The sequence below is a fragment of the Azolla caroliniana genome, unplaced genomic scaffold (genome assembly GCF_043228905.1).
Source record: "Azolla caroliniana isolate FFs.n. ecotype wild unplaced genomic scaffold, voAzoCaro1.0.p SCAF_18, whole genome shotgun sequence".
In the NCBI taxonomy this organism is placed as follows: domain Eukaryota; kingdom Viridiplantae; phylum Streptophyta; class Polypodiopsida; order Salviniales; family Salviniaceae; genus Azolla; species Azolla caroliniana.
Genome location: NW_028230453.1, coordinates 697,267 through 722,564, shown reverse-complemented (window position 1 = coordinate 722,564; position 25,298 = coordinate 697,267). Strand labels below are relative to the sequence as shown.

The 25,298-nt window shown below is 36.5% G+C and overlaps 5 protein-coding genes across 5 annotated transcripts; 2 read left to right on the top strand and 3 right to left on the bottom strand.

Annotated features, from left to right (window-relative positions):
• Nucleotides 1-969: 969 nt before the first annotated feature.
• MMH-1 (MUTM homolog-1) lies at nt 970-7,569 on the bottom strand. The gene is made up of 10 exons (XM_087334089.1): nt 7,301-7,569; nt 5,749-5,800; nt 5,182-5,239; nt 4,993-5,061; nt 3,975-4,100; nt 2,668-2,718; nt 2,497-2,574; nt 2,311-2,410; nt 2,160-2,194; nt 970-1,784 (listed from the first exon to the last, which is right to left on the bottom strand). The coding sequence occupies exons 1-10, from the start codon at nt 7,527-7,529 to the stop codon at nt 1,158-1,160; spliced, it is 1,425 nt and encodes a 474-aa protein (XP_087190215.1). The 5' UTR covers nt 7,530-7,569; the 3' UTR covers nt 970-1,157.
• Nucleotides 7,570-9,387: 1,818 nt separating this feature from the next.
• LOC147851945 (protein DELETION OF SUV3 SUPPRESSOR 1(I)-like) lies at nt 9,388-11,191 on the top strand. Its single transcript, XM_087334021.1, has 2 exons — nt 9,388-9,526; nt 10,989-11,191. Exons 1-2 carry the CDS (start codon nt 9,424-9,426, stop codon nt 11,114-11,116), a joined length of 231 nt encoding a protein of 76 aa, XP_087190147.1. The 5' UTR covers nt 9,388-9,423; the 3' UTR covers nt 11,117-11,191.
• Nucleotides 11,192-11,506: 315 nt separating this feature from the next.
• On the top strand, nt 11,507-12,904 carry LOC147851944 (RING-H2 finger protein ATL80-like). Its single transcript, XM_087334020.1, has one exon. It carries the CDS (start codon nt 12,187-12,189, stop codon nt 12,790-12,792), a length of 606 nt encoding a protein of 201 aa, XP_087190146.1. The 5' UTR covers nt 11,507-12,186; the 3' UTR covers nt 12,793-12,904.
• A 653-nt stretch (nt 12,905-13,557) lies between these two features.
• Nucleotides 13,558-16,952, bottom strand: LOC147851943 (uncharacterized). The gene is made up of 5 exons (XM_087334541.1): nt 16,778-16,952; nt 15,594-15,721; nt 14,784-15,373; nt 14,620-14,698; nt 13,558-14,218 (listed from the first exon to the last, which is right to left on the bottom strand). Exons 1-5 carry the CDS (start codon nt 16,844-16,846, stop codon nt 14,170-14,172), a joined length of 915 nt encoding a protein of 304 aa, XP_087190667.1. The 5' UTR covers nt 16,847-16,952; the 3' UTR covers nt 13,558-14,169.
• Nucleotides 16,953-18,695: 1,743 nt separating this feature from the next.
• Nucleotides 18,696-22,124, bottom strand: LOC147851942 (uncharacterized). Its single transcript, XM_087334018.1, has 8 exons — nt 21,816-22,124; nt 20,893-20,980; nt 20,691-20,776; nt 20,523-20,601; nt 20,015-20,074; nt 19,668-19,789; nt 19,259-19,330; nt 18,696-19,019 (listed from the first exon to the last, which is right to left on the bottom strand). Exons 1-8 carry the CDS (start codon nt 22,073-22,075, stop codon nt 18,911-18,913), a joined length of 876 nt encoding a protein of 291 aa, XP_087190144.1. The 5' UTR covers nt 22,076-22,124; the 3' UTR covers nt 18,696-18,910.
• Between the last annotated feature and the right edge of the window lie 3,174 nt (nt 22,125-25,298).

Below are 25,298 nucleotides of genomic sequence, written 5' to 3'. Positions count from 1 at the left end.
ATCATGGGTCATTAAGAAACCAAGAGTTTTCTTTCTAGTTTCAATATGAATAACCTAAATTCACCCATATTTGTAATAGTGATTTCTCTTATAGGCCAATTTCAGCCTCTTGTATACATAATCGTATCTTTCATTTGTAATAACTCTCCTTTCTCAAGTGTACCTTGATTACCATTTACAATAATTGGGGAACAGGTAGTGTTTAATGATATGTTTCATTGTCTAGGAAGGAATGAAGAAAGATAAATTGACATCTTATAAGAGGTTAAAATAGCCTAAAAGACCAAACATGGGATTACATCTTAAAATATTATCCTCTTTGAGAACAAATCAAAATAAACGTAATGAAGTAAAAATGCAAATAGAAATAAAATTAATACCTGACTAAAGAATTTCATCCTTTATACATATCCCCAGCAAAGATTTATGTTGCTAGCTTATTTCCCATATTCAATTAAAAGTTGAAAATTCCAATGCCTGTAAATCAGTATTACACAAACAAGAGATAATAGAATCATATGCGAATAACTCTAATAGATTATTGTAATTGCAGATGCAGTAAGGTATTGGGTCTCTGTGCACAGAGATATTATTAATTCAAGCCAAGGAGAGAAAATTGCATAGATTTTAACTCTTAATGACGATTTAACATTACCTGTGTGAATGAGAAACATGTACAACACAAATAACAATTTAAGATTACAACCAGTTTATTGTAAACCTTCATTCAACGAGGAAATTTTATAAATAGTAACATATTCTGCTAGCATAGTTCTCAAATTTATGGGAGCAACATAAGACACATAAATATTTAGATTCTATTCTGATTTCATTTACCTTACAAATACAGTAGATATTTGAATTCCATTCTAATTCATCCCTACATACCAAAACACCTACACCTCACATTTTGCAAGTCATCTGTTATCATTTGATAAGATCAGAATGCAATATATTTAGCACGAAATGTAGAGTAAAATGTAATGATCACACATCAAAATCGCCCACATGAAATATTCTGAAGTGTAATATTTACATCATATGGAATTCAAACTTCAACAGTAGCAAAATTATTAGATCTTGGACAACTAGCAGATGATAAATATGATCACAGCTATTCATACACATGTCAAATATACATAATAAAGCTATTGCAGTTACTTCGCCGCCCTTCTTCTCTTTTGGGATAATCCTTTCTTACCTCCAAGACTCTCCTTTTTTATCTTAGCAACATTTCTAGATGGGTTTTTTTGTGCTTCATCCTCTTCTGCCACTTCCGATAACTTCATAGCTGTTTGCTTTTCCAATGGTTTCTTTTTTGTTAATGTCTCATCAATTATGCTTCGATCAGTACTCTTACTCCTATGCTCCATGCTATCCTTGGCTTTCTCCACTAATGCCCGCACTTTCACAGCATCTTTATTTTCTGCCTTCTCGGAGGTTTTGGTAGATTCCACTGACTCTTCATGCTTGTCATCACCACCCTTTCCCATATTCTTTTCGGATACTACCTTACGTTTATTTTTCTTGGCATTTTCTGTTGCACTATCTTCCACTTCCTCTTCCTTGGCTTGATTCAGCACATTCTTAGATTTTGCTGGCTTTCCTAGCTTGTTATCACTGTTTTCAGGAAGTTTTTCAGATCCCTTTTTACCCTTCTTTTTTGTTGAATTTACTGTATTGTTTTTCACTTCATCTTCCCCAGCCTCATTCTTTACAACTCCGTTCTCTTTCCTGGAAGATTTTGTTGTACACTTTTGGACTGCTGGTACATACGCAGAAGTCTGCATCAAGCTAAAAAAGAGGTCCCTGAGATATGTAGCTGTGTTATGTATAGGAAAAAAAAGTAAAAGAAAGAACATTAAAATGTCTCTTAAATGTGATGCACAAAAATATTTGGTTGGAAATGGTACAACAAAAAGCAATACAAGAATGAAAGCAAAATCAATATTTTCTTTAGATTTTTGTACAGAACCACGAAACATTCATGTTTAGACTAACGACATAGCATGGTATTATACAGAACCTGAAGCCCATTGAAGTATCCAGTGAAAGGTAACCTAGATCAGGAAAAAAAACTACAGTGGTAGATTGTTTAGGAGCCATACTATGACCAGGAAGCAGTGTATGTGATCTTAAAAACTCAAAAGTATACATACCCGCCCCCCTACAGTTATAAATGCGATCTTCTTCCCTGAAATGGAGAGCAGACCAAATATTAAACATGTTTATTAAAATGCCATCAACAATTGATGAGTAATTCATCTAAAATACAATTGAGCAATGTTTCCCAACTAGCCATGTGTTTACCATCAACTTCGCCTCCCTTCTTGTTCCAGCGATTATGAAAAATCCAGCTTTCGGGAAATTTCTCACTATCTGCATCCACTTCTACTGCAAATTTGATGACCTGAAACATGCATACAATGAACTCATACAAAAGTTACCTGAGGAGAAATGTCACTATTCATTTAAATATGTGACAGAAGAGTGCACCTCCTCGATTGCTTTATGGAGTCCTGCACAATCAGCCTTAGACAGATTTGCAGCTACCTGTTCAGGATGAATTCTGGCCTAGCAACATACAATCATTACAAAATACAGAAACCATTTAAATTTAACCTTCATTTCAAGCCACAACATTCCCTAAGAACTTCGTTCACATACCTGATAAAGGACTTCATCAGCAACCCAGTTTCCAATTCCAGCAAGAAAACTCTGTTATGATAGATTCAATTAAGGTAAGATTTTCACCTCCTAACATAAAAATAAGATATAGGTCGATGGCAGTAATTCCGAATAACATTAATCCTGCATCAATATACTGTAAATCATAGCTCAGGCGTACCCTTCTAAAGAGAAGCACAGCACCTAAAAGACATAATACATGCCTGCTGCTGCAGATGGGAAGGACTGTGGCATAATTACAGTTACAAATAGCCATATATTCAGTGCAAAATTCTCTACACAATCCGTATGGCTGAAAGAAAAGTTTCTTCAGCCTTTACGGAATTTAGCTATAGATTATGATTTTGACCTCAGAAATCTCTCTCAAACCTCAGATTAAATTGCCCTTATTTCTCACCTCAAGCTACCGTGCCAATTCTTTTTCCAACATGAAGGAAAGTCTTATTGCACCAATAAGATGCCAAATTTACCATTCTATATATTCTGGCACGGGATGGTTGGCACTTCTTAAGAGAGAAGGTTCATGTCAATGTATCATGGAGGAGCATCCCCACACTCAAAAAGTGCCATGAATGACATAATACACATTTCCATTGACTATTATTATAACCCCGATAACAGGAAATACGGGCAGCTTCCAGAAGCTGTGGAAAAGATAGTAAGTTTCCTTGCTTAAGCTAAAGCTACGCTAAACACAACGCATTGAGACATGTTGCTAACATGCCTTAGGATAGAAATTGTGGAGCAGGTTACCAGCAACCTTCAGCTAATGTTCAGTTTTTTCCAGCAGAAATTTTGCGAAGTGTACAATATATAGCCAAGAGCTTCTTTAATTTAGTACTACATGGCTTCTTTATATATAAGGTAAACAGAAATTGGATTCAACAAATATATTAATGTGATTTTTGAAATTTGATGTCCAGTTTTCCAATAATAACCAGCGGCAGAATAAAAGGTAGGTTACAACAGGAGAGGAGAGGAGATAAAAAAACAAAAAGAGGGGGATGAATGATTGCAGGAGAGAAGGGATTACAATAAAATCCCTTCTCTCCTGCAATCATTCATTCCTCTCTTTCATTTTTTATCAAGTATGCCGAACTATTTGAAACTTATGCTACTGAGTGAGTGCATTTAATAAGTTTGCACTCAGTAGAATAAGTTTCAAACAGTTCAACATATTAGAAATTTCAATGAACAGACGATGTTGATATAGAAATATCATAATGATACATAGAAATATTTACATATTTAGTAATTGTAGCAGGGAAGATCATAAGGAAACAAACCTGATCAAGTAAAAGAGCCTTAATTGAGCATTTTTTCTTCAATATAGTGCTAGTGAATGCAGCTTCATCTGGCAGTTCATTGAATGCATCAGGTCCTAAGTCAGAAATTGGTGGTGTTGAGGCTGGCTGCACACATAGAAAGCAATAGGATAAAGAGCTGATGATAAACGTACATCACTATTGTAGCAAGAAGTTTAACAACAAAGGTATTTCTTAGATATGAAGAATATATACTGCCATCATGCCAGGAAGATGTTGATGCCTTTGCTTTTCACATAAGAAACAAAACAACTAATGATTGAAATAGAAGGTTTCACATAGAATGTCAATCTTCACACTCATAAAATCTATTTCGTTAAACATTGCTAATCATATATTTCTATATCACTAGTTTCCAGGGTTCCGCGTAGGTAGTTATTCATTGAAGTAACTGCAAGACAAACACCATCAATGTTGATGGCCCAGAATAATGAGCTCAATAGAAATGTTCCCTGTCCAATAGTCAAATTTCCAATCAGGAATCCGAATACATAATTTTCTCTAAATTGTAAAAGCTCCACATCCACTATACACCTGTACGTATCACATTGCCATATACCTACGTAGTACCTTCCATTGCACAATCTACATAAAGGCATGTTGGTTTACATTTCATATTATGACAGTGTAGTCCAAGGATTGAGATTATCAAACCAGTGATTGTTCTCATGGCTCCCTGTTATCTAGGGCGAGTTTCAGTTTCCCATGTCTGAAGTACAACATTTCATTTACCTGAGTTGGCACATTCAAACCCACAATTCCATCTAAACCAATAATGTATCTGCAATAACACCCCGTACAGGGTTTCGAACCTTTTCCTAAGTTATAAACATAACAAACTCGATTACTCTATCACCAGGCAGTGTTTGGGCATCAACTCTAAATCATAGACATAAAGGCCATAAAAAGCCTCTGCATGATGAAGAAGGCTTTCAAGACATGAATATATTGTAACAATTACAAGAAAAGGATCACTCACATCCTCTAAAAGCCTGACCCGAGCAAGGCGTCTTTTATCTGTGAACGAAACTTCCAGACCATTATCCAGCTGAAAAGACAAGACATTGTGTTTCTTAAGTATGATATTAAGGTATACATGCATACTATTGCTGTCATTATGCCATTTGAACAAGGTCATTAAGTGCGTTTAATTTAAGTCATCCATTACCTTAAAGAACACTTTCGAAAACTTTGAAGGCCACTCCTCTTTATCGTTTACAGCAGATCTGCAACATGATAACTATAAGATATTATTGTTGGAGCATGAGAGTAACAGGCCTGATTATAAAGTAAAAAGCTGAACACTGTTTTTCTTCGTTGCACTGTGAAATACCTCCTAAACTCCTGCATTATTCAAGGTTTTCATTTCCAGCCTGCTTAATTAATTTTATATACTCAGGGGATTCAAGAGTACACCATCTTTTTGGAGCAGTTACAATCAGCAGATAGAGCAGCATACTATTGCCCAAGACAAAACTTTGCTCATGTTGCTTACGCTTATGTATGTGTTTGAACTTGGTGTAAAAACTCTCATTTGGATAATACTTGTACTTCAATTCAAGTGGATTCCTGTCACAATGTTTTATTGGAACACAACTAGCAAATCTAGAACTATTGGCATGATTACTCCTACTTTATCCTTGCTGTAAACCCCTCTCGATCTGAGTAAAACTTGTTTTTTCCTTAATATAGTATCAAACAATTAGAAATCATCTAAATTTCCTGTCATAATTACCGTTTATACTTAGTAACTTCTTTTCCCTCGATATAAAAAGCTCCTGTCATACCTGCATCAGTATTTGCATGCCATCAAAGCACTCATTTGACAAAGAAATATCATGAAAATGCAAATAGAGAATGCATACATTGAAAAAACAACCATATAACAAAACAATGAATCAAGCAAACTCAAAACGCATGTATTCACATTTCTTCATATTATTTTGTCGTTTCAGGTAGGCCTCAACTCTTGGAGCTATTATTAAGAGGATTGACCACAGACGAAGAGAATGTATTGCTGCTTTGAAGTTTGTGGAGTTGCACAAAAGCCTTCGACATAGTATCACGAGCTAGGCTCGTACATAAATTGGTTCCTTGAAATATGCAGCAGGAAATTTATGCACAATATGATAGGATATCAGTTCAATTTCATGTTTCCAATGACTCTGAGATGTAATGGCTAGTCCCTCTGCAGGAAATAGGGATGCCAATTCTCACTAAAAGATCATACATCGTAAGATATCTAATTACCTATTCAGACTAGGTAGGGCAAAGGCATACCTTGCAGGATTTTTATCACATTCTCTTATATGCCTATGATATTGTGCTAATTACATTTTTCCCACTAAAGGGACTAGCACAAGGATGTGTTCAATGATGCACCATGATTGGCATTGCAGTCTACAATATGATGAAAGGAAAATATCATCGTCTTATGTCTGCCATTGCATGGTCTACTATGAAAGAAAGGGAGCTTATCATTGCCTTTTTGAAGGATGGTTTAGCCATATCACAAAATTATGGAATATGAAGCTCGATGATGTTAGACCTTGGTAAAGGACCTGCCATGATTTCTTCAAACATTGTCACTCCTCACTGTACGTACTATCCTAAAGGAGACACTATCTGGGATCCTAACAAAGTAATGCAAAGGTGTCACTGATAATCAGGAAATTATATTTTGGGACACCCAGAGAGTAGGTTGAATTAGACAAAGGCTCAAAGAACCTTTTACTCACCATATAAGGGTCATCATCACTCGACATTGAAGGCGGATGTATCCATTTTCGACACACCTATGATGGATATATTTACAAGCCAACCAAATTCAGTTCTCTTGATAAAACACTTTCTTCGAGTTAACTACCGTAAACATTCACGTAAATACTTAGAAAGTAGGATTTAGGTAATTTATTAATCACACTTCTCTAGCTGTTCTTGTGGATGATATAATAATATTTTGTGGTGTAGCATCCTACTCGATCAGATGGGCCATTTCTTAGGTTACACATAGATACTTCTCTTTTTGTTCCTTTTTATCATGTCAGGGCTATACCCTAGGGGGTAAGCCATATTTAGGCATGTCCGGCGGGCAGTAACATTAGTCATTGTAGATATTTTCCTGAATCTCTCTCTCTCTTTCTATTTGCATCTGTATCTCCATCTGTGATATATACATACATACATACATACATAAATAGATTCATCCAACCCATATATCCATAAAAGTTTGCAACAAGATAGATTGAAAGAGAGAGAGAGAGGGTGGGGTGTGCATGTGTACAAACCAAACTGGAAGGAGGGCCAAGGGCGGTGATCGAGGTGCAACCAGAGGTTCTTGCCTTTGCGTCGAGCATCGACGATGGTGCGTCCGGTGAGCGATTCCTGAAGGAGGGATGGAGTGACACCATGGATAACGATGGGATCTTGTGCTACCCTAGCTTCAACGATGACCCTACCACAACAAATCTGGTACAAAGCCTTCCGAGCAGCCTCTACCTCTGGGAGCTCTGGCATCCTCAGGTCTTCCTTTCTCTCTGCAGTGCAGTACTATGGACGATAAAAATTCTAATGCTACTTCTCTGCAGTACTCTCTCTCTCTCTCTCTCTCTCTCTCTCTCTGCTTGAATACATACAACAAATTCTACAGGCAATCACTTCAAGCAAAACTGAACAGCCAGCCTTTCTCAGTTTGGGCCTCCTTAGATGATTGCTGGCCTGCAGAAGTTTGAATGTATGAACCATACGTACCATACGTGCCTTCGCATTCGAGAATGCTCATTCTAGTATATGGTAAACACGCTCCAAAGAATGGTAAATACCATACTTTTGGATTAACTATTTATTATGTATGAGGTAAATAAACCTAGGAAAATGAAAAAAACCTTAAAAAAGGTGAAAAAAACACACACGAGAATGTTATGCTACGTATGTTATGCTAGGCGAACACGAATTTTACGTACTGTGTAGCAGCAGAACCTTCGAAAATCCATTGAAAAAGAGTCCATGACTTAATTGAGTATATGTCTGGAGTCTCAACAACACATGCAAAGGGTATTTGGGGAATTTAGTGAACATATGTGGTAGGGCTATTTTGGAATTCAGTAAAACTTAGGGCTTGACCTAATATATAAACAACACACTCTTGCTTCCTAAGGCTTTTCGTGTGTACATCATCGAGAGAAAGAAAGAAATAAAGATATATTTACGTCCTCTAAGACCAAAGTTGGCCCATGAGGCAATTGGTTACCATAATTGGATGTGTACTGAATTATCAGAAATAAAAATAAATGAAAGAAAAATAGACCCTACATAGATATAGCTTAGCTGGTAAGGTTGCGTAATGGATACCATGAGGTCATGGGTTCAACCCACCACATTCTGCAGTGGCATCTAATACATTAACAAGAAATGTATGAAGTAATATATATATAGAGTAATAAGGAACATTGCCATCTAATACATTGACAAGAAATATATATAGAGTAATAAGGAGCATAATTAATCGGGCCAAGATTAAGATTGTCATGCAAGTTGCAAAATCAAGAAAGTGCAAACTTGAATAAATGTGATGCGTGATTAATAAAAGTTTCGATCTCTTGGTCTTATTGTTCATCATCATGGAAGCTTGACGTGATCGACAATTATGACAATACCAATACTCATTCGGAGTCTCTCTTCTTGTCATCTCGTTGGAGGACTTAGCATGACATGGATCGATTAAAATTGAGAGAGTGGTTCCAATACTACTAACTATAGTGTGAGGCGCATGTTCTAGGATTCTAGAAACACATACATTGTATGTATTTTGGTACGTACGTACATACGTATTTTGTATGTATGTATGTATTTTGTTTGTTTGTATATGTAGTGTATCATGTATGTATGTATGTGTGTGCAGGGGTATGTTTGAGAATTTCGTAAAAGCAGGGCTTCTAAGTCAGGCAATACGTAATATTCGCGTTCGTTAGGCCAAGCATTCGTTTTCATACGTAATCAAACGAATGCATATGCTATTAAAACATTATTGTGTTTCTTTTTTTAGCACTTTTTACCTTAACTTTCTTACCCTAAAAAACAAATCCCTATAATAAATAACGAGTGAAAAAGTATGGGATTTACCATACATCGAGGGTGTTGCTCATAGTCGAATGATACGAATGTGAGAGAATGCGAAGGGACGAATGGTACGTATGCTTCATACTATGTTGATCTGACCTTATTGTTATTTAGACAGACAGAGAGAGAGCGAGAGAGAGCGTGATACAATACAATGGCCGCCTTCTGGTGATCTCCATTTCTCTTAAGAAGCTTCCTCTCATCAGAGAAGAACCTGCAGAACCGCAGTAGACAGCTCTGAATCGCAGCCAAGAACCTGCAGAACCGCAGTAGACAGGTCTTAATCGCAGCCATGGCCACTGTAACCAAAGATCCTCCTCCTCCTCCTCCTGCTGAAGACGCCAAGATCGACCTCTTCGAGGATGATGACGAGTTTGAAGAATTCGAGAATGAAGGTAGCCCTGAAAAGCTCCCCTTCCATCTTCTCTCTTTCTTTTTTAGGGTTTTCTTCATCCCTTCCTTCTGCGTTCTGCGTTCTGCGTTCTCGAAATCAAGGAGGAGGATCCCGCCTCTGTACCTTCTATGCTTTCTTTTTTCTTCTCTACTTTCTTCCCTTTATAGTTCTTGTTCTCTTTGGAAAGACGAATCATTTCTCTCCTGATTTGCTTTGTATTCTTTAGCAAGAAGAATGACATTCTTATTCAAAGATCTGTGTTTTTTCAGCAAGAAGGATGATTCTCTCTTCTCTTTCTTCCTCCAAACACTGTATTTTTTTATCGCGAAGGATGATATTCCTATCTCTTTTTCTCCCTTCAAATTTCCTTGTCGTTACTAAAAACAATGATGTTCTGTCGTCTTTCTCCTTCAAATAACTCAGTTTGTCTTGCAAGATTCATCGCTCTTCTGAGTTGCGATAAACTGCAGGAATTTCTTTGTGTGAAGGTCTTGGAATCCAGAAACCGCCTGCATTTCTTAGATAGCACAGTAGAACTTGAAATGTTCTATGCTGGCCTTGTTGGATTGCACCCAATATAGGTGCATTTCTTCTTTCTTTTATATATATTTTTCAAGGTAGAGTCATGCTACAGAAATTTCTGCTGTAGTTGACACAGAAAATCCTCATTGTGCTTGAATTCTCCAGAATTTTATCTCGGAATCAGTATACACACTTCAAGCTTAATCTAGATGTATATCAATCACGTGATTTCACTAACAAAGGTATAAATAGCGACTAAAGTTTTTCCTGGCAAACTACATGTGGCGTATTGTGTTTCTAACTTATAGAGAAAACTTAGGAGTGATGAAAATGGAAAAGGCTAGATGCATGATCTGCAATTCTTTATTCTATTTGTGAGCTGCAATGATCAAAGACTTATTTAGAGCAGCTAACAGAGAAGGATTGGACTCAGTATGAAGTTTGAACCTTTTCATTTTTAACAAGTTAGCTTAAAAACCAAACTACTCCTAGGCAGATATTGTCTTAACCCAGTTGGAAAAAAAACCGAAATTTTGGTTGCACAAGTTCTGATCCAATTAACTAAGACACATCCATTTCTCCCTTTTCCATAAGTTTATGTCCTCAGTTTGTAAAGAGTATAAACTCAGGTTCACGTCATATTTACTTGAAGGCAAGAAATGATCACAACTCCCTGATGATAATTGTCTGATCAGAGCTTACTAGGCAGGTTACTCTTTACATACTCATCTTTCAAGAAATGTTCATTTTGTGAACAAGTCCTTCACTTTGTGAATATCGTATACATTTGAATTTTGCATTTCTGGCATGTTGCTTTGTCTAAAACTTGGCCAAACTTGACGGGGAACCATAATGTGCTTATAAACATTATGATAACCTCAAGATGTGCATATGCTTGTGTTTTGGCTAGCAAGGTTCTGAAGAACTCGATTCTTTTGCAGATTGGGATAAGGAAGAAGAAGAGAAAGAAGCTTTACAGCAGTGGGAAGATGATTGGGATGATGATGATGTCAATGATGACTTCTCTCTGCAGCTACGGAAGGAATTGGAGAAGAAATCAGATGACTAGGTGATGATGATGTTGTAGTCGTTGAAGCAAGATGCCCAGACAATTTCTGTTTTATAATAGAAACTAGTACAACAATCTCGTATATGTGATATTATGTGTAGGTTATGCAAAAGACAAGTACGTTATTGAAGCTTTAAATCAGTGTTCTAGATTTGTTTTTCTTTATTAAATGGTCCTGAGTTTCTCCCACATAAAGCGATGAATCAATAGTAAATTTGTGATTGAAAATATCAATTTCAAATTATGGTCATGTCAATGTTGAAACTTTAAAGTTTTATCCATTGGTCTTCTTTAAAGGTCATCAGCATCTATAAAAGGAGTCCATCTTTCTGAGGCATACCTGGATTTCTGCCCATGATGGTGAAAAGAACCCTTGCAGTATACCATATAATAATTAACTTTGGAATTGTAAAAGTTAAATAGTTTTTGAGAATCGGTGGATTCTTCGCCGAATGCTTTGGAGTCTTTGATTATAAATTTCAGAATTATATGTATTGGTTTGGTGTTTCAAGAATTAATACTGGGATTGGAATAATACCTTTAGTTATATACAGTGAATTTAGATCTTAGACCGCTGCAGTTGAAAGGGCATGACAAGGTTATTAATCAAGCTAAACTTGAAGAGAAGGCAATGAATGATTCCTTGCCGAATAGAGAAGCAATCTTCATTACTCAATTCTTCTTTTTAGTCATTTGTACTTGGTATTTGTGTTTATTCAAATAAACGCTCAAGAAGATCCTGTCAGAGGAATCGCTTTTGCCAAACAGAATGCAAGAAAGATGCTTTGATGGAATCGCTTTTAGGGTTGAGGGATATTCTTCTCTTGGGTTTTGGGAGATGAGAGAGGAAATTGTGACTTCAGAAGGGAGAAATGAAGGATAGAATGAATGCCAAAACTTAACCATGGCAAGGGATTGAGAGCTTTTTTGTGTGTATGAAAGGCAAAGAGACTTTCTACTACTAATCAGGGGGCATTAAGCAACAGGTACATTGGTGGTTGGAGAGAGAGAGAGAGATTATTTGGATACATGTTCGAAGGGAGAGACAGGTCCATTATTGTGAGAGAGGGATGAGTGGTATGAACCTTGCCATTATACAACAGCACAGGAGGTTGGCATTAGAACCGTCCTCATCATTTGTTGGCAATGACACATTATGGAACCAGAGATCAGTCATCATTGTGGGATCTCTACTCTTCTTCATAATTTTCATTTTGGCTCTCATCCCTTTAGCCAAGTGTTTGCTCCGTTTCATGAACCTTGAATCCCGTAGAGACATGCACATCCGGCTTGCCAACACTGGCCTCAAACAGAGGATTGTTCAGTCCTTACCTACCATCATTTACCAAGAGCATCCACTCCTCTCCTCTTCAGCCATCTCGCAAGCGCCTGGTTCATCTTCGTATTCTTCTCCATCTTTATCTTCATCACCTTGTGGTTCTTCAGACTTGTCTTCTTCAGATTGTTGTATATGTTTGTGCCAATTCAATCATGGTGACATTCTTAGACTCATGCCTACTTGTTACCATGCCTTCCATGTCCATTGTATTGATCCATGGCTCCTTTCTCATTCCTCTTGCCCCATATGTAGGCATAGCCTCCTTTTTCAACACAACTTGAAACAACCCAGTTTGCGTGATCCACATCTATGCATTCACCCTTCCGTATCTGTGTGATTGTCACTCCAATGAAAATGTCTGTAGAATTCATATTATGCAATATACAATCTATACATGGTGGCCATGTAATTATTCTTTTAAAGCAATCTAACAGTAATGCAGCTCTTAATCTGTCCACCTGACACAGTAAAAAGTTGCATTTGATCATGTGTAAAATGGTTAAACAGTTTACACTTGGATTTGTATCAACGGTTAAACATGTAATACAACCCAACATAAAACCAACACATCTGCAACAAAGAATGTTATGCACATGCAGTAGAATGACTAGCATGACCAATTACAATGCTTAATACACTCGTTCATATCAAAGAATTTCAATTGGTTTTCTCAAATTAGATTTTTTTGCTTGCAGTTTTTTCATTGGTTCAATCTGGATATTCACAAAATCATCTTTAGATACTTGGTTGACTAATTGTAAACGACACTATTGATCATGCCTTGCCATCTTTGAAGATGTATCAATGGCACAAACAATATTTTGATATTCACGAAATTGCATCAAAACTTATCAATCATAGTTTCACACAAAGCATTTCTTAAAAGTTACTCCTATGTTGGAATTTGCCCAATTACTTGGAAAAATGCAAAGATATTTTCTGTTTCTTATACTTCCATGAAATTACGCACAGTTGGTAAAAAGTAAAATTTTGACAGCTTTGTTACTAAAAAGATATTAGAACGCAAATAAGTGGAAGATTTATCATGTTGTCTGTATTAACTGATTTATAATGTATAAAAAACTTTCAATCGCAACAAATATTGACAGCTCAACATTATGTTTGCATTCACATTACACCTTTTCTGGGTTTCTGATATAAAAATGATTTATACCACAGTATTACAATAAAAAAATTAATTGTTGCAACAAATTCAACAGCTTTGTCTTGATCTTATTGCCAGACACAGCAAATGTTGTTCTAGAGATGAAGCATTCTCTAGTGCAATGTACATTCGAAACTTGGCCAAGCATTTTTGCTCAAACTTTCACACATTCCTGTTTTTGTTCAAGCCAATTTTCATCCCATAACTCATTTATTTGTTCTCAATAAAACTATACAGAGAAATGCCAAATTCAAGTGACTTTACTCACAATGTAAATTAAAATTCAAGGGAAACTTTATGAAAAGCACAACTATGAAGGAGAAATCTTAACACGTTAAAGTGAATTAACACTTCAGAAAATCTTCAAAGGTCCAAATGATAGTTTGGCAGAAAATTGTACCAGCATTTGTAAGCGTACCACATGATTCAGGATGACAATATCTTACTGGTTCCCAATGAAAGGATTGTGTGATTCTTATTTACTCATTTCCAAACATTGACCGTTCTTAATCATCTGTGAAATGAGCATCAGACGGTAAGATCCCACCCTCATGGATGCTTCTGTCTAGGCTTGCATTCCGATTCTTGTGACAAGTACCTATCAACATTTCTTCTTCTTGTAAGTATACTCAGTATACAGTGATTCACACACATTCATGTAAATACCATACAGGAACATTTTAATCATATAATTCTCTATTCTAAGAACTCCCAAAGCAAATCAATATTCAATAAAACCGTAGCTGTCAGCATACCCCTATGTTGATTATTAGGGCTGATTATCTTGCTAGTGACTAGGTGTTACTGATATCAAGGAACACAAAACTGCCACACGGCAAACAACAGATTCAAATTGTTGGAGAGCAATGTAGTGGTTAAAGAACTAGACATTGTAGAATAATCAGATCAATTGTGTGCAAATGAATTCAGCACTTTCCAAATATTCCGGAGCATGATAATTTAATCATAGGAAATACAGATCTTTTGTAATGAACTAACCTTGATGTTTGGAAACCGGCAAGAAACCATGCACCTGCAACATCAGAAAAGCTGGTGTGCTTTGCACTCTGTTCCATATCTGCAAACAATCCCTCTATTATAACAATAGATGAATTAAAACTGCACATATCAAATTTACAGCCAACCAGCAAGGAAGAAAATACCTGCAGCCTTCAGGGCCTCAGAAACTGCTTTTGTTACCATTTCTGGTAGAGCAGACGCACCTGCAAACAGCTGAGGCGATGGATCAGATGATTTTTGGACAACTGGATGAGGTAATGGATCAGACGCTTTATATACATTCTCTTCTTGCTTGTTTATGAAGCCGCAATGTTGACATTGTAATCCATTTGACCAATAATCTACAGTCGGAATTTGTCCCCCTGTTGAATTGTAATAACCACTCCACTGACATTCATAGCAATTATCTGCTGTATAGGGATAGGAATGCTGGGAATAAGACTCCACGCCAGCATAGCTATTGCACGTTGTAGCTGTGGTTGCCTGCTCTATGGAGTTACTGCTAAGTTGATTAAGGCGTTGCTCTAGTTTTTCTCGTTGATCTGATATTTGAGAGAGTTGATAGGTTATCAGTTGACGTTCATATTCAACCCAATCAAAAGAGTGATTAGTACTATGTTCATGGGACATGCTGGAGTTTTCAGCAGCTGCAATAGGATTCATCTGACTCTTCTCTTTAGAGGCACCACAAGGACTTTCTACATTATGTAATTCCCCTTTCTCTGATGTAAATCTACAGGGAACACAAAAAAGCAAACGATTCCAAAAAATTAAAAAATGGACAACCTAAAAATAAAGAATTCTCTGGAGACAAAAACGGTGCAACCCTAGCAAGAGTAAATCTGTAGTATGATGTCTCACCGCTCAGACAGCTATCATCAACCAGCTTCAATATAAAGACATTAGTATTTCATATCCAAGTTTAGGATTGACATGAGATTCCTAATACTTACTGGGCTACTGTCTCTAGAACATCACTTTTTGATTCCAATGCCACATTAGTAGGTTTTCCATTGGTCATTTCTGAAACACTTTTTTCAGTGGCTTCTGAAGTGTGTTTACTTGATACACCATGCATATCCTGCAACACACCAAACAGTTGAATTGTAGTGACCTTTTCAAATAGATATGCTTTGCAAAATCTACTTAATCACGAGATCACAGGAAATCAAAATTATCAACAAAGAGACAAATTCTTTAGGTCTAGATATGGTGAAAAACATGGAAAAGGTGCTTCTCGATACATTCTTTGCTTGCAGTGGAATAAATTCTTCAGATGTGGCAAGTCCATGTTTTCTAGTACTCATGCATTCGATAGTCATCTAATTAATCAAAGATCCCAGCCAGGAATCCTGAAAGCAATCAAACGTTGCTTACAAAGTTCCAGACATGGTGTAAAACACAGTTGACAGTTCACTTCTTTCAGACATTAGTTTACTACTATACATATTCTTTGGAACAAAGTATGAAAGCTTTTTCCAGAGATACGATTTTCTTCAAGGATAAACTAGACCTTATGAAATATAACACAGAAAATGTCTTTAAACGAATTGATTGATGACACAAAAACAACGAGCATTAAACAAACAAGAACCATCTTCTTCAGGAATGCACTAGCTGCACTGAAAAATACAGTAACAACACAATCTTCTACTGTTACCTCACATATTTTCCGTGAAAAGAAGAATCAAAAAAATGGAAAGAATCTTGCAAAATATTCAGATTTGCACTAGAAATGATAAAGGAAAACAGCGCGAAGCTTCCGTCACTGCTTTACATTTTTTTCAAATGAATCAAAAGACCACAACCAAACAAACGCCAAGAGAGCATCAAAAGAATTAGAAGTTTCTTTTAGACAATCAATTTCTTCAGGTTCACAATGGGTGAAACGTTAACAAAAAAATTGGTGCTTTATAACCACCTCTTCGGATTATTCAAAATATGAGAAGAAAACCAACCGTAACCAAGTTTCAAAAGGAGACTCAAAAAGCTTCATCTTTTTTATTTTCTTCTTCAACTTTCGATTCATATAGCAGATATATGGTGGAGAAAGCCACAGAGACGTTTCACTTGTGTTTTTCTACCACACATTTTTAATTAGGTCAATTTATGGAGAGGACTGAGGGAGGGAATGCACCTTGTACTTAGCGATGGCGCTGTTGAAAGCATTGATGAGAACAGAATCGTCCCATAGCTCCGCCTCCATGACCACAGATTTCTCTCCGTTGCAGAATTCCGGTTATGATTAGGGTTAGGGTTTATCGCACGCAGGCAGGCAGGCGTAAGCAAATTCTTGGAGGCTTTTATTGTGGAATTCTGTAAAACAATAATATGATCGCATCGAGTTTCTTCGTGGAAGAGTAGTTTCACCAAATTCCCCAAATACCCCCCCTTCGTATTTCTACAAATTCTCCGAAATACCCCCCTCATATTTCTACAAATTCCCAGAATACCCCCCATATTTCTACAAATTCCCAGTATAGCCCCCTCGTATTTCTACAAACTCCCAAAATACCCCTCGTATTTCTTCAGCTCCCAACAGTAGCCCTTGTATTTCGATGATTCCGAACAATACTCCTCCTCGTATTTCTACAAATTTTGGAGTGAGAAAGCATTCCATTATCCCTCTCTACGATTCCGTACTATACCCCGTATATTTCTCCATCTCCCACCTCTACCCCTTGCCTTTCCACAATTCCCTTAATACCCCTCCCACATTACTGCCAACAATGCCCTCTGCGTACTTCTACATGGCGCGACAATACCCCTCATATTTCTATAATTCCCATAATACCCTTCATATTTCTACCCTTCATATTTCTACGATTCTCAAAAATACCCCTCGCATTTTTTATTGTTCTCATGATGCCCCATTGACTTTGATCACCTTGCCCCCCTCCCCCAATTTACAATTTTATCGATTTTGGTAGGAAGTTATGGTTCACGAAATTATTGGAATATCCCTGGTGCTGATTTTTAGGAAAATATGGTTTCAATGAATCCTCATAATGCCCCCTCATATTATACAACTCTCACGTATTTATACAATAATCTTGTTTGTCCCAGTTTACAATTCCATCAAGGTCTCTAAAAAGACTTTTTTCACGAACCTCCGAAATAGCCCACCCATATTCCTTCAAAAGTCTCGCTCTCAACCATCCAATATTACCTCGTACAAGTTATGCCTATTCAATTGTTTACTCTACTTAGATGCTACTTAAAGATGGTTACTTCTTCTTCTTCTTTGGTAGAAGCACACAATTATATTGATAGTATGTAAAACCCACTTGTTGCAACTTAATCTTCTCTACCTAACTATGTAGGTAGGGACATCTTGTAAAGCCACTAGAAAACTTGAATATGCATTAGAAAAAATAAACCCACATGCTCTAACATCCAAAACTTCCACATGAGAATGCCATTCAACTTCTTCACTTAGGTTTTCACCCCATGTCTACCATCAAACATGAAAGCATTAAGCATATTCCAATTGTGTTGCACTTGCTAATATCATAAATATTGGAATAATACCTCCAGGTCATCATTTGAATCATTTTGAATATATTGAGCAACAACCCATTGTTGAGGCCTCAAATAACAATGGGTTAAAACTTTCCAAATCTCCAATAAGTACTTCCAAAGAGCATTATTTCTACTTATGGGGTTCCTTTTCAAAAAATCAGCCATTGTGACGTGGTAATGCAACATATTTGTGCATGCATGGATGGAACCACCAAATTTCCACGCCACGAGATTATTGAGAAGGGAAGAAAAGATAAACGGAGCTTAATATATGTTGAAAGCTCTTGATAAGCAAAATACAAGCATGGATTATATTATCATATTTTTCCCCCCTTGCTTCATAATGGCATCCCTTCTATACAAGGTTTGGACACATTCATAGTGCATGTTTACAAATACTTGATTTAAAAGTGGTTCACACACTATGTGCCATAGGCAATACAACACTGCTTAGTACAAAATGAAACAACATGCAAGGAAGAGTTATACAGGATAAACATGAGAAAGAGGTTATGAAACTTAAACATCAGAAAGATGCTATGAAACTATGACCACCATTTGATTTAACAAGTTTTTACATTTCACTTGCTCAAAGTGTTGGAGAAAAATGGAACTTTTCGCTGTCATATCCCTTTATGTACCACAATCATTGTTGCATCTTACCTCAAATCAAAATTATAACTAATGCAATCGAACTACTCCAAGCAAGTTATGATCACTGCCCTTTAGTTTTGCATCATCTATCATATCAGATTTTGAAAGACTTGTACCCATCTTCTTCCGATGCTGATGCCAAATCCTCATTCCAATTTCCTAAGTCCTTCCCTCCAAATGTAAGTTGTTTAATTCCCACATAGCTGCAAAACAGAAAGAAAAACAACTTGCTATTAGTAGTAATTTACTATATAACAAGCAAAACAATGCTATATAACTAAATTCTGTTTGCTTATGTTTCTAAATAGAAGAAATTTGGCTAAAATCATACAAAAATGCAGTTGTTTTTAGTTTGTTTTTGTTTGAGTGCTTTTATCATTCACATCATACCTTGTAATTACAGAATTTTGAAACTGAATGGCAAACAGTTAAGAGAACTTACTCCGAACTCACAGAAATAAAACCATTTATAAATACATCCAAGGCAAGGGGATCCGAAGTGCCCAAATCCACCCTACAAACAAATACCACAATTACTTCAGATTGAATTTTTATGTATACAAAAAAGTTTTAACAAACCGAAATATAGAACTCTCTTTCTTTTTTAAATTTATAATGGTCTTAACCTGGTTATACGCTATACGGCTATCAACAGTCTTGGGTTGAAGTATTAATACCCACAAGTATCTTTGTTACATCATATATCACTTCTCAAAAAGCACATACCACATTAGTGTATCTAACTAATGAGGGCCTCTTAGTCTCCAAACAGTTGATATAGCCAATTTCAACTATGGTCCTTTCCGCAAAAACTCTCTAAATTTCAAAGGTGAATGATACGTGACTCATACCAAAATCTTCCCCAATTATGTTGAAACTCCAATTCTCCGATGTTGTGGAATCGGGCAGGTAGAAACTCATCATTCACATTCTCATTATAGCTCAAACGCTCGTTGACAGGAATTCTAGTGAGCTGAGAAAACAAAGAAAGTGCACCATTGATTAAAGTAAATAAGTAATTAAACAAGTATTCAGGTATCATAATAGAAAACTATGTAAGATATAAAGCAATATGAAATTGTCATTGGCACAGTATATTTCCTTATCCTTCAGTTAAGAGATTTTAGTCTAGCTACTCAGTTTAAGATCACAAAACAAAACAAAAAAAGTTAACAAGGATCTATGTCAGAATAATTACCTGCATATTCAAGGAATTGTAGCCCCCAAGACAACCTAACAGATACCATGATCGGATAACCTGCACGCACAAAAACAACTGCATTATGATTCTTTATTTCCTGTACAGTATACCAAGTATCAAACATAAAGAAACAGACGTTTGACGCTTTATAAAACAAAGAATGTGTGTGCATTCTCAGTACAAACTATCTTATTCATATTGAAACATAAACTACTGTATCTATGAGAACATCCTCCTCTTCTCTTTTGGGACTAAGAAAAATTACTGGAACAAAACCACAAGAGTATGTTGTCTGATAACAGTTGATCATCTCTAGACATATGATGTCAGATCAACCGTGTGACAAGCTGTAACTCTATTAATATAGATAGAAGAAATCCATTTCTAAATATGTATGAGAAGAAATAAACTATTTACCATGACACTGTCTTTGAAAAGCATGCTCATTCTAATCCACTGCACACAAACTCTAATGCAGTGATTAAGGGTTACTACAGTAACTTACACTACCAATTATATCGATCTCCTTCTCAGAAGGATTGTTGTAAAGCTCAATCCAAATATATGAATCTGTGGCATCAAAGCTGATGCAGTTGATGAGTTAATTAATGATACAAATAAAATCAAGTTAAATTTAAAGGTCATGGGATAAAAAAGAGAGAAGAGATCATACTCAATGAAGGATACTTTCATAGGAAGAGGAGATCCTGTTTTTGGTTGTAGAATGTCTTTCTCTTTCCTTTTGAATCTTTCATGAACCTAGATAAAGTTAATAACATAATTAATATTTAAAAACATAATGAAAATGAATAGAATATACTGGATTTCCAAGGCATAATGTCAAATGGAAGAAGCTCAAGTAAAGAGATCCGTACTTTCTTTTGCATTTCTTCTGGATCTCCAATCATATTCCCAATTATACCTTGAAGCTCCCGGTCATCCTTAAATGCTTCTTCAAGGAACCTGTCTTCACACTTAAGACGCTTCACATTGTTTCAAGAAAACAACATTTATGAGCGAATCTAGTAGCTTGTACCTAAATCCTAAATGACAACTTTGCTTTTACGAATGCATACCTAATAGCTTATATCTCACTCCTAAATGATAATCTTACTTTCATGAATGTTTTATCCAACATCTTATATATTGTGCTGAAATGATAAACATATATGCTTCAATCTATTGCTTTTGTGAACAATAGATTGACATTGATAATATGTATTCCCTTACTTCGGAAAGGAAACAAGAAAATGAGCTAAGAACTAATTGCAATTACAGCTCTTTCCTCCAAGCTAGAATAGATAGGTACTTGATGAGAATGTGCTTTTTCTTTATTTGTTATGCAATACTTCATAACCGTGACCACACCCTGATTCCAAAGTACTTTGATATCAATAATTCGTTCGAAGATATACATCTTGAGCCCAATCAAAGAGAATTTTTATGGACAATCAATTATCACAATGCAATTATAATGCAAAAATGGCCTTGTGGAGTGGATGTCTCAATAATTCCCTAGTATCAACAAGATACCTTAAAAACATATTGTTTCAAAATTGCATCAATAATTCCTCAATCACAAAGCAAATAACCTGGACCCAAAATATCAGTAATTCCTCCAGAATATACTGAAAACTAAACATCTAAAGTTATCAATAAGCCCTCAAGAATTTAACATTCTTCAAACATAAAACCCAAAATTCCGTTTAAATAAGACTTCAGAAAGAAGCCATGTAAGCAGAACAATTAAGGTGCACAAAAATAGCTAGCTAGAAAGGGAAGTATCCAGTTCACATACGCTGCATAGTCTGCATAGCTTCCTTTTCCTTCTTCTACTTCCATCATTGCTTCTTCTTCATAATCTACTCCCTGTTCGTTACCCACGGCTCTCTGTACTCGTCGACTGATCTGACGGCCGAAAATTCTCACTCTCGATAGACTTGAAATACATGAGTTCCTGTGACGGAGGAAAGGTACCCTGTAGGTGGTGGGAGGAATTGTGACAGGCAGCAGAGAATGGTGGAAGCAAGCTCGTGACAGAGATTGTGACAACATCATTGACTGTTTATGAAGAAGACTAAATTAAACATGTTCTGTTCTTCTTCCATACTACAGAATACTTGGCTTCTGCAGACTGCAAACATATATATATATATGTAATATACATACATATCTCACTAGTATGAACCATACGTATCATACGTGCATTCGCATTCGTGAATGTTTCAATCGTTCGACCATGGTAAACATCCTCGAAGTATGGTAAATACCATACTTTTGTATTCATTATTTATTATAAGGTAATTTTTTTTCAGGTAAAAATGTTTTGATAACATTTGTTGCATTCGAATGATTGTCAATGCATTCGAGTATGTTACGTATTGTATGCATATCTGTATATATATAATATATATCTATATATATGTGTGTTGAATCCTCATGAGAGGTACTATATGCATATCTGTGTCTATATATGTGTGTGTGTTGAATCCTGATGAGGGGTAATGGCTCAGCCATGCTCCCCAACTACATCCTACACACTAGAGGGGGTGAGAGCCTCATGGAGCTCGGACTTTTTATCAATCTAGAGAGAGTGCACGAGATACTGCATACTATATACAATTATCTCTCCATGCATCTTCAAGCTCCCCATGGCTTCCTTAGGGAACCTTTTAAGGTACCGCATGAACTGTGGGATAGGCTGCTTATCTAGAACGTTGTTGTATGCATGACCTTATTGTACCTTATTGTTTCGATTTAGGCTTATTGGGATTTTGATGATGAAATTCGGCTATAACTTCTCTAGCACTTGTGAGATTCTCCACTGTCTCCCAAGTTCGATCACTTGGTGTGTAATCCAACCAATCAAGAAATATTATAATTTGTTCGCAAAACTCTTGAATCCAAATTTGTTTTCACCTTGTTGTTTACATTGAGACTCTAATAGCAATGACCACAAAGTATGCCTTACTGTAATGATATTCACTCGTAGCAAGTGTGAGAAAGAAAGATATATTAATGTCTTCTAAGACCAAAATTGGCCCATGAGACAATTGGTTTACAATAAAAATGGGGATTTACCCATTCATCGAAAGTAATAATAAATAATAAATAAAATAAAATAGAACTTAAGCTAAAGTGTTCTAGCAAAAAAAACATGTTCTATAAGGAAATGACTTTATACTAGGCCTAGTTTCATTTCCATCCAAGTCTCTTGAAAAGAAGTGGGAGGTTAAAGGGTTTTGATGTGGAGGTGGCCCGTGGTCCCAATGTAAAAGATACCGTAACCATAGTTGCTAGGCGACGTAGCTCACGTTCCCTTATCTTCTTAATTGTTTCTACTCCACATCGAGTTGCTTTGAAGCCCGACATCCGAGGGCGTTTGGTTGCTCTTTGCATTTCTATTTCATCAAGAGAGAGGCCGAGTGTTGTAGGTGTGTCCACATTCATTGTTTCCCTTTGTTCCCGAAAAATTATATTAGTTACATGTTGGTGAATATTAAAAGGATTATGGTTAACATTTTGTAGTTTTTCCACCCTATGTTGTTTTAGCTCTAAGATATACCTACCTAGTCTCTTTATATCCGAGGTATCTAATAGTTTGGAGAGGGTGGGAGAGGGTCCTAGTATGTGTTGGTATTTCGCCCTTATCTCGGCATAAGTTGGACACTCGCATGTAAAGTGATACTCATCTCTATCCCTATTTGACATAGCCTTTCCTCTCTAGGGACTCCATTAGTACAACCATTCTCAATCTCAAGTTTGTGAGATGATATCCTAAGTTGTCCAATGGTCACCCTTAGTGCATCTGTCAAGAATGTATATAGATATTTTGGTCATGTAATAAAACCTACCTTAGAGAAGTGCATGAAGCGTTCCTTATAGTACAACATTTTAGATGCGAGTGGCTCTCATGGGGTGATCCATTTATATCGGGTATAAATTTGCCATATTTATTGGCATATTACTTTATTACAATCCTCATGAGAGATTAAAGCTTGATCAGTCCCATGGTTGGACTTAAGGGGAGGTAGGTTATCAGTGTCTAGTACGCCATTTGCAAGTAACCAACGGACTACAATGCTATACCAAGAGCTACTATCTCTGGACTCATATAGGGATCAGAATGCCTCAAAAGCTTGACGGGATATCCTATCTTGTGGTTGGCTATGTATCCTATGAATAAAAACTACCAATTGGAAGAGTGCTTCTACTAACATTGGGGGCAGATTGAACTCTACTCTAATAATGTCATGTAGTACTATCGATTTACTTCGGAGTTGACATGATAACATCATCACCAAAGGTCTCTCTAATTGCGTCCACATGAAGGATAACCAATGAGCTACATATCTAATGACCCATAGCAAATCAAGCCACACAAACTTGTGTTTCCTATTCACCCCCAAATCATTATATTCTCTCTTCAAACATGTCAAACTACATCACCAAGGGTTATATTTGAGATTTTAACAAACACGAAATGAGATTCTAGATGGAATTAGGTCATAGAGAGGGTAAAACCAGTACAATATGGGATAAGGTTTTAAAGGGAAGGTAAGAAACATCGAAATGTCAATGTCACCAATAAGAATGTGTGTTACGCAAATAAAGCTTGAATTCTCACCTTTGAGCCCATACTATTGATGCATACATGAGTGAAAGGGTCACGAATGAGTTGAATAGTCATCCCTTAGTCCATGGCTCTTGAAAGTATGCATGGTGCATTGTCTCTCTAAAAGTGAGAGGGATGCATACCCTCTCATTAGCCTATCTTTGGTTGTCTAGGTTATCAAGAATTTACCTGAACAAGCACCAAAAGTGACTCCTAGATATACATATGATCCAACTACCTCAACTAGTTTATGAGAGACTAGGTGACACTTAATCCTAACTCGAGATGATGTGTGAAAGATAAGGGCTTTAGTTTTCGTTAGATTCACTACCAATCCTTGTTGTGTCCAAAAGTCATCTAGGGCATTAAAAGCTGCTTTTGTAGGTCATGTTCAACTTCCGAGAGCAAAACGATGTCATTAAGAGACTAACTTGCGTGCCCCCAATGGCTACTCCATTGCCTCCCTTACGGGCAATAAAATCAATGTAGATCCCAAAAAGAGTCGGTGATAGGGGGCAACCCTGTTTTACGCCAATGGTGTTGGTGAAGCAATCGGAGAGGCCACTTGGGCATCTGACGCACCCAGAGACTTGCTCATTTAAGGCATAGATGGCCCAAATCATGTCATTTGGTATCTCCAAGCTTCTAAGCCTATCAAACAACCAC

Coding starts and splice junctions, on each gene's coding strand:
- LOC147851944 (XM_087334020.1), top strand. CDS start 12,187: ATGAGTGGTATGAACCTTGCCATTATACAACAGCACAGGAGGTTGGCA.
- MMH-1 (XM_087334089.1), bottom strand. CDS start 7,529: ATGCCAGAGCTCCCAGAGGTAGAGGCTGCTCGGAAGGCTTTGTACCAG. Junction 5,801..7,300: donor TTGGCCCTCCTTCCAGTTTG/GTTTGTACACAT, acceptor ATACTGATGCAG/GTATGACAGGAGCTTTTTAT. Junction 4,101..4,992: donor GGGTCAGGCTTTTAGAGGAT/GTGAGTGATCCT, acceptor CTATGTGTGCAG/CCAGCCTCAACACCACCAAT.
- LOC147851942 (XM_087334018.1), bottom strand. CDS start 22,075: ATGATGTTGTCACAATCTCTGTCACGAGCTTGCTTCCACCATTCTCTG. Junction 20,602..20,690: donor ATGAAAGTATCCTTCATTGA/GTATGATCTCTT, acceptor CAACTGCATCAG/CTTTGATGCCACAGATTCAT. Junction 19,020..19,258: donor TTTATTTCTGTGAGTTCGGA/GTAAGTTCTCTT, acceptor TCTGTTTTGCAG/CTATGTGGGAATTAAACAAC.
- LOC147851945 (XM_087334021.1), top strand. CDS start 9,424: ATGGCCACTGTAACCAAAGATCCTCCTCCTCCTCCTCCTGCTGAAGAC. Junction 9,527..10,988: donor TGAAGAATTCGAGAATGAAG/GTAGCCCTGAAA, acceptor ATTCTTTTGCAG/ATTGGGATAAGGAAGAAGAA.
- LOC147851943 (XM_087334541.1), bottom strand. CDS start 16,846: ATGGAGGCGGAGCTATGGGACGATTCTGTTCTCATCAATGCTTTCAAC. Junction 15,374..15,593: donor GTTCTAGAGACAGTAGCCCA/GTAAGTATTAGG, acceptor TGTTCCCTGTAG/ATTTACATCAGAGAAAGGGG. Junction 14,699..14,783: donor TGAGGCCCTGAAGGCTGCAG/GTATTTTCTTCC, acceptor GATTGTTTGCAG/ATATGGAACAGAGTGCAAAG.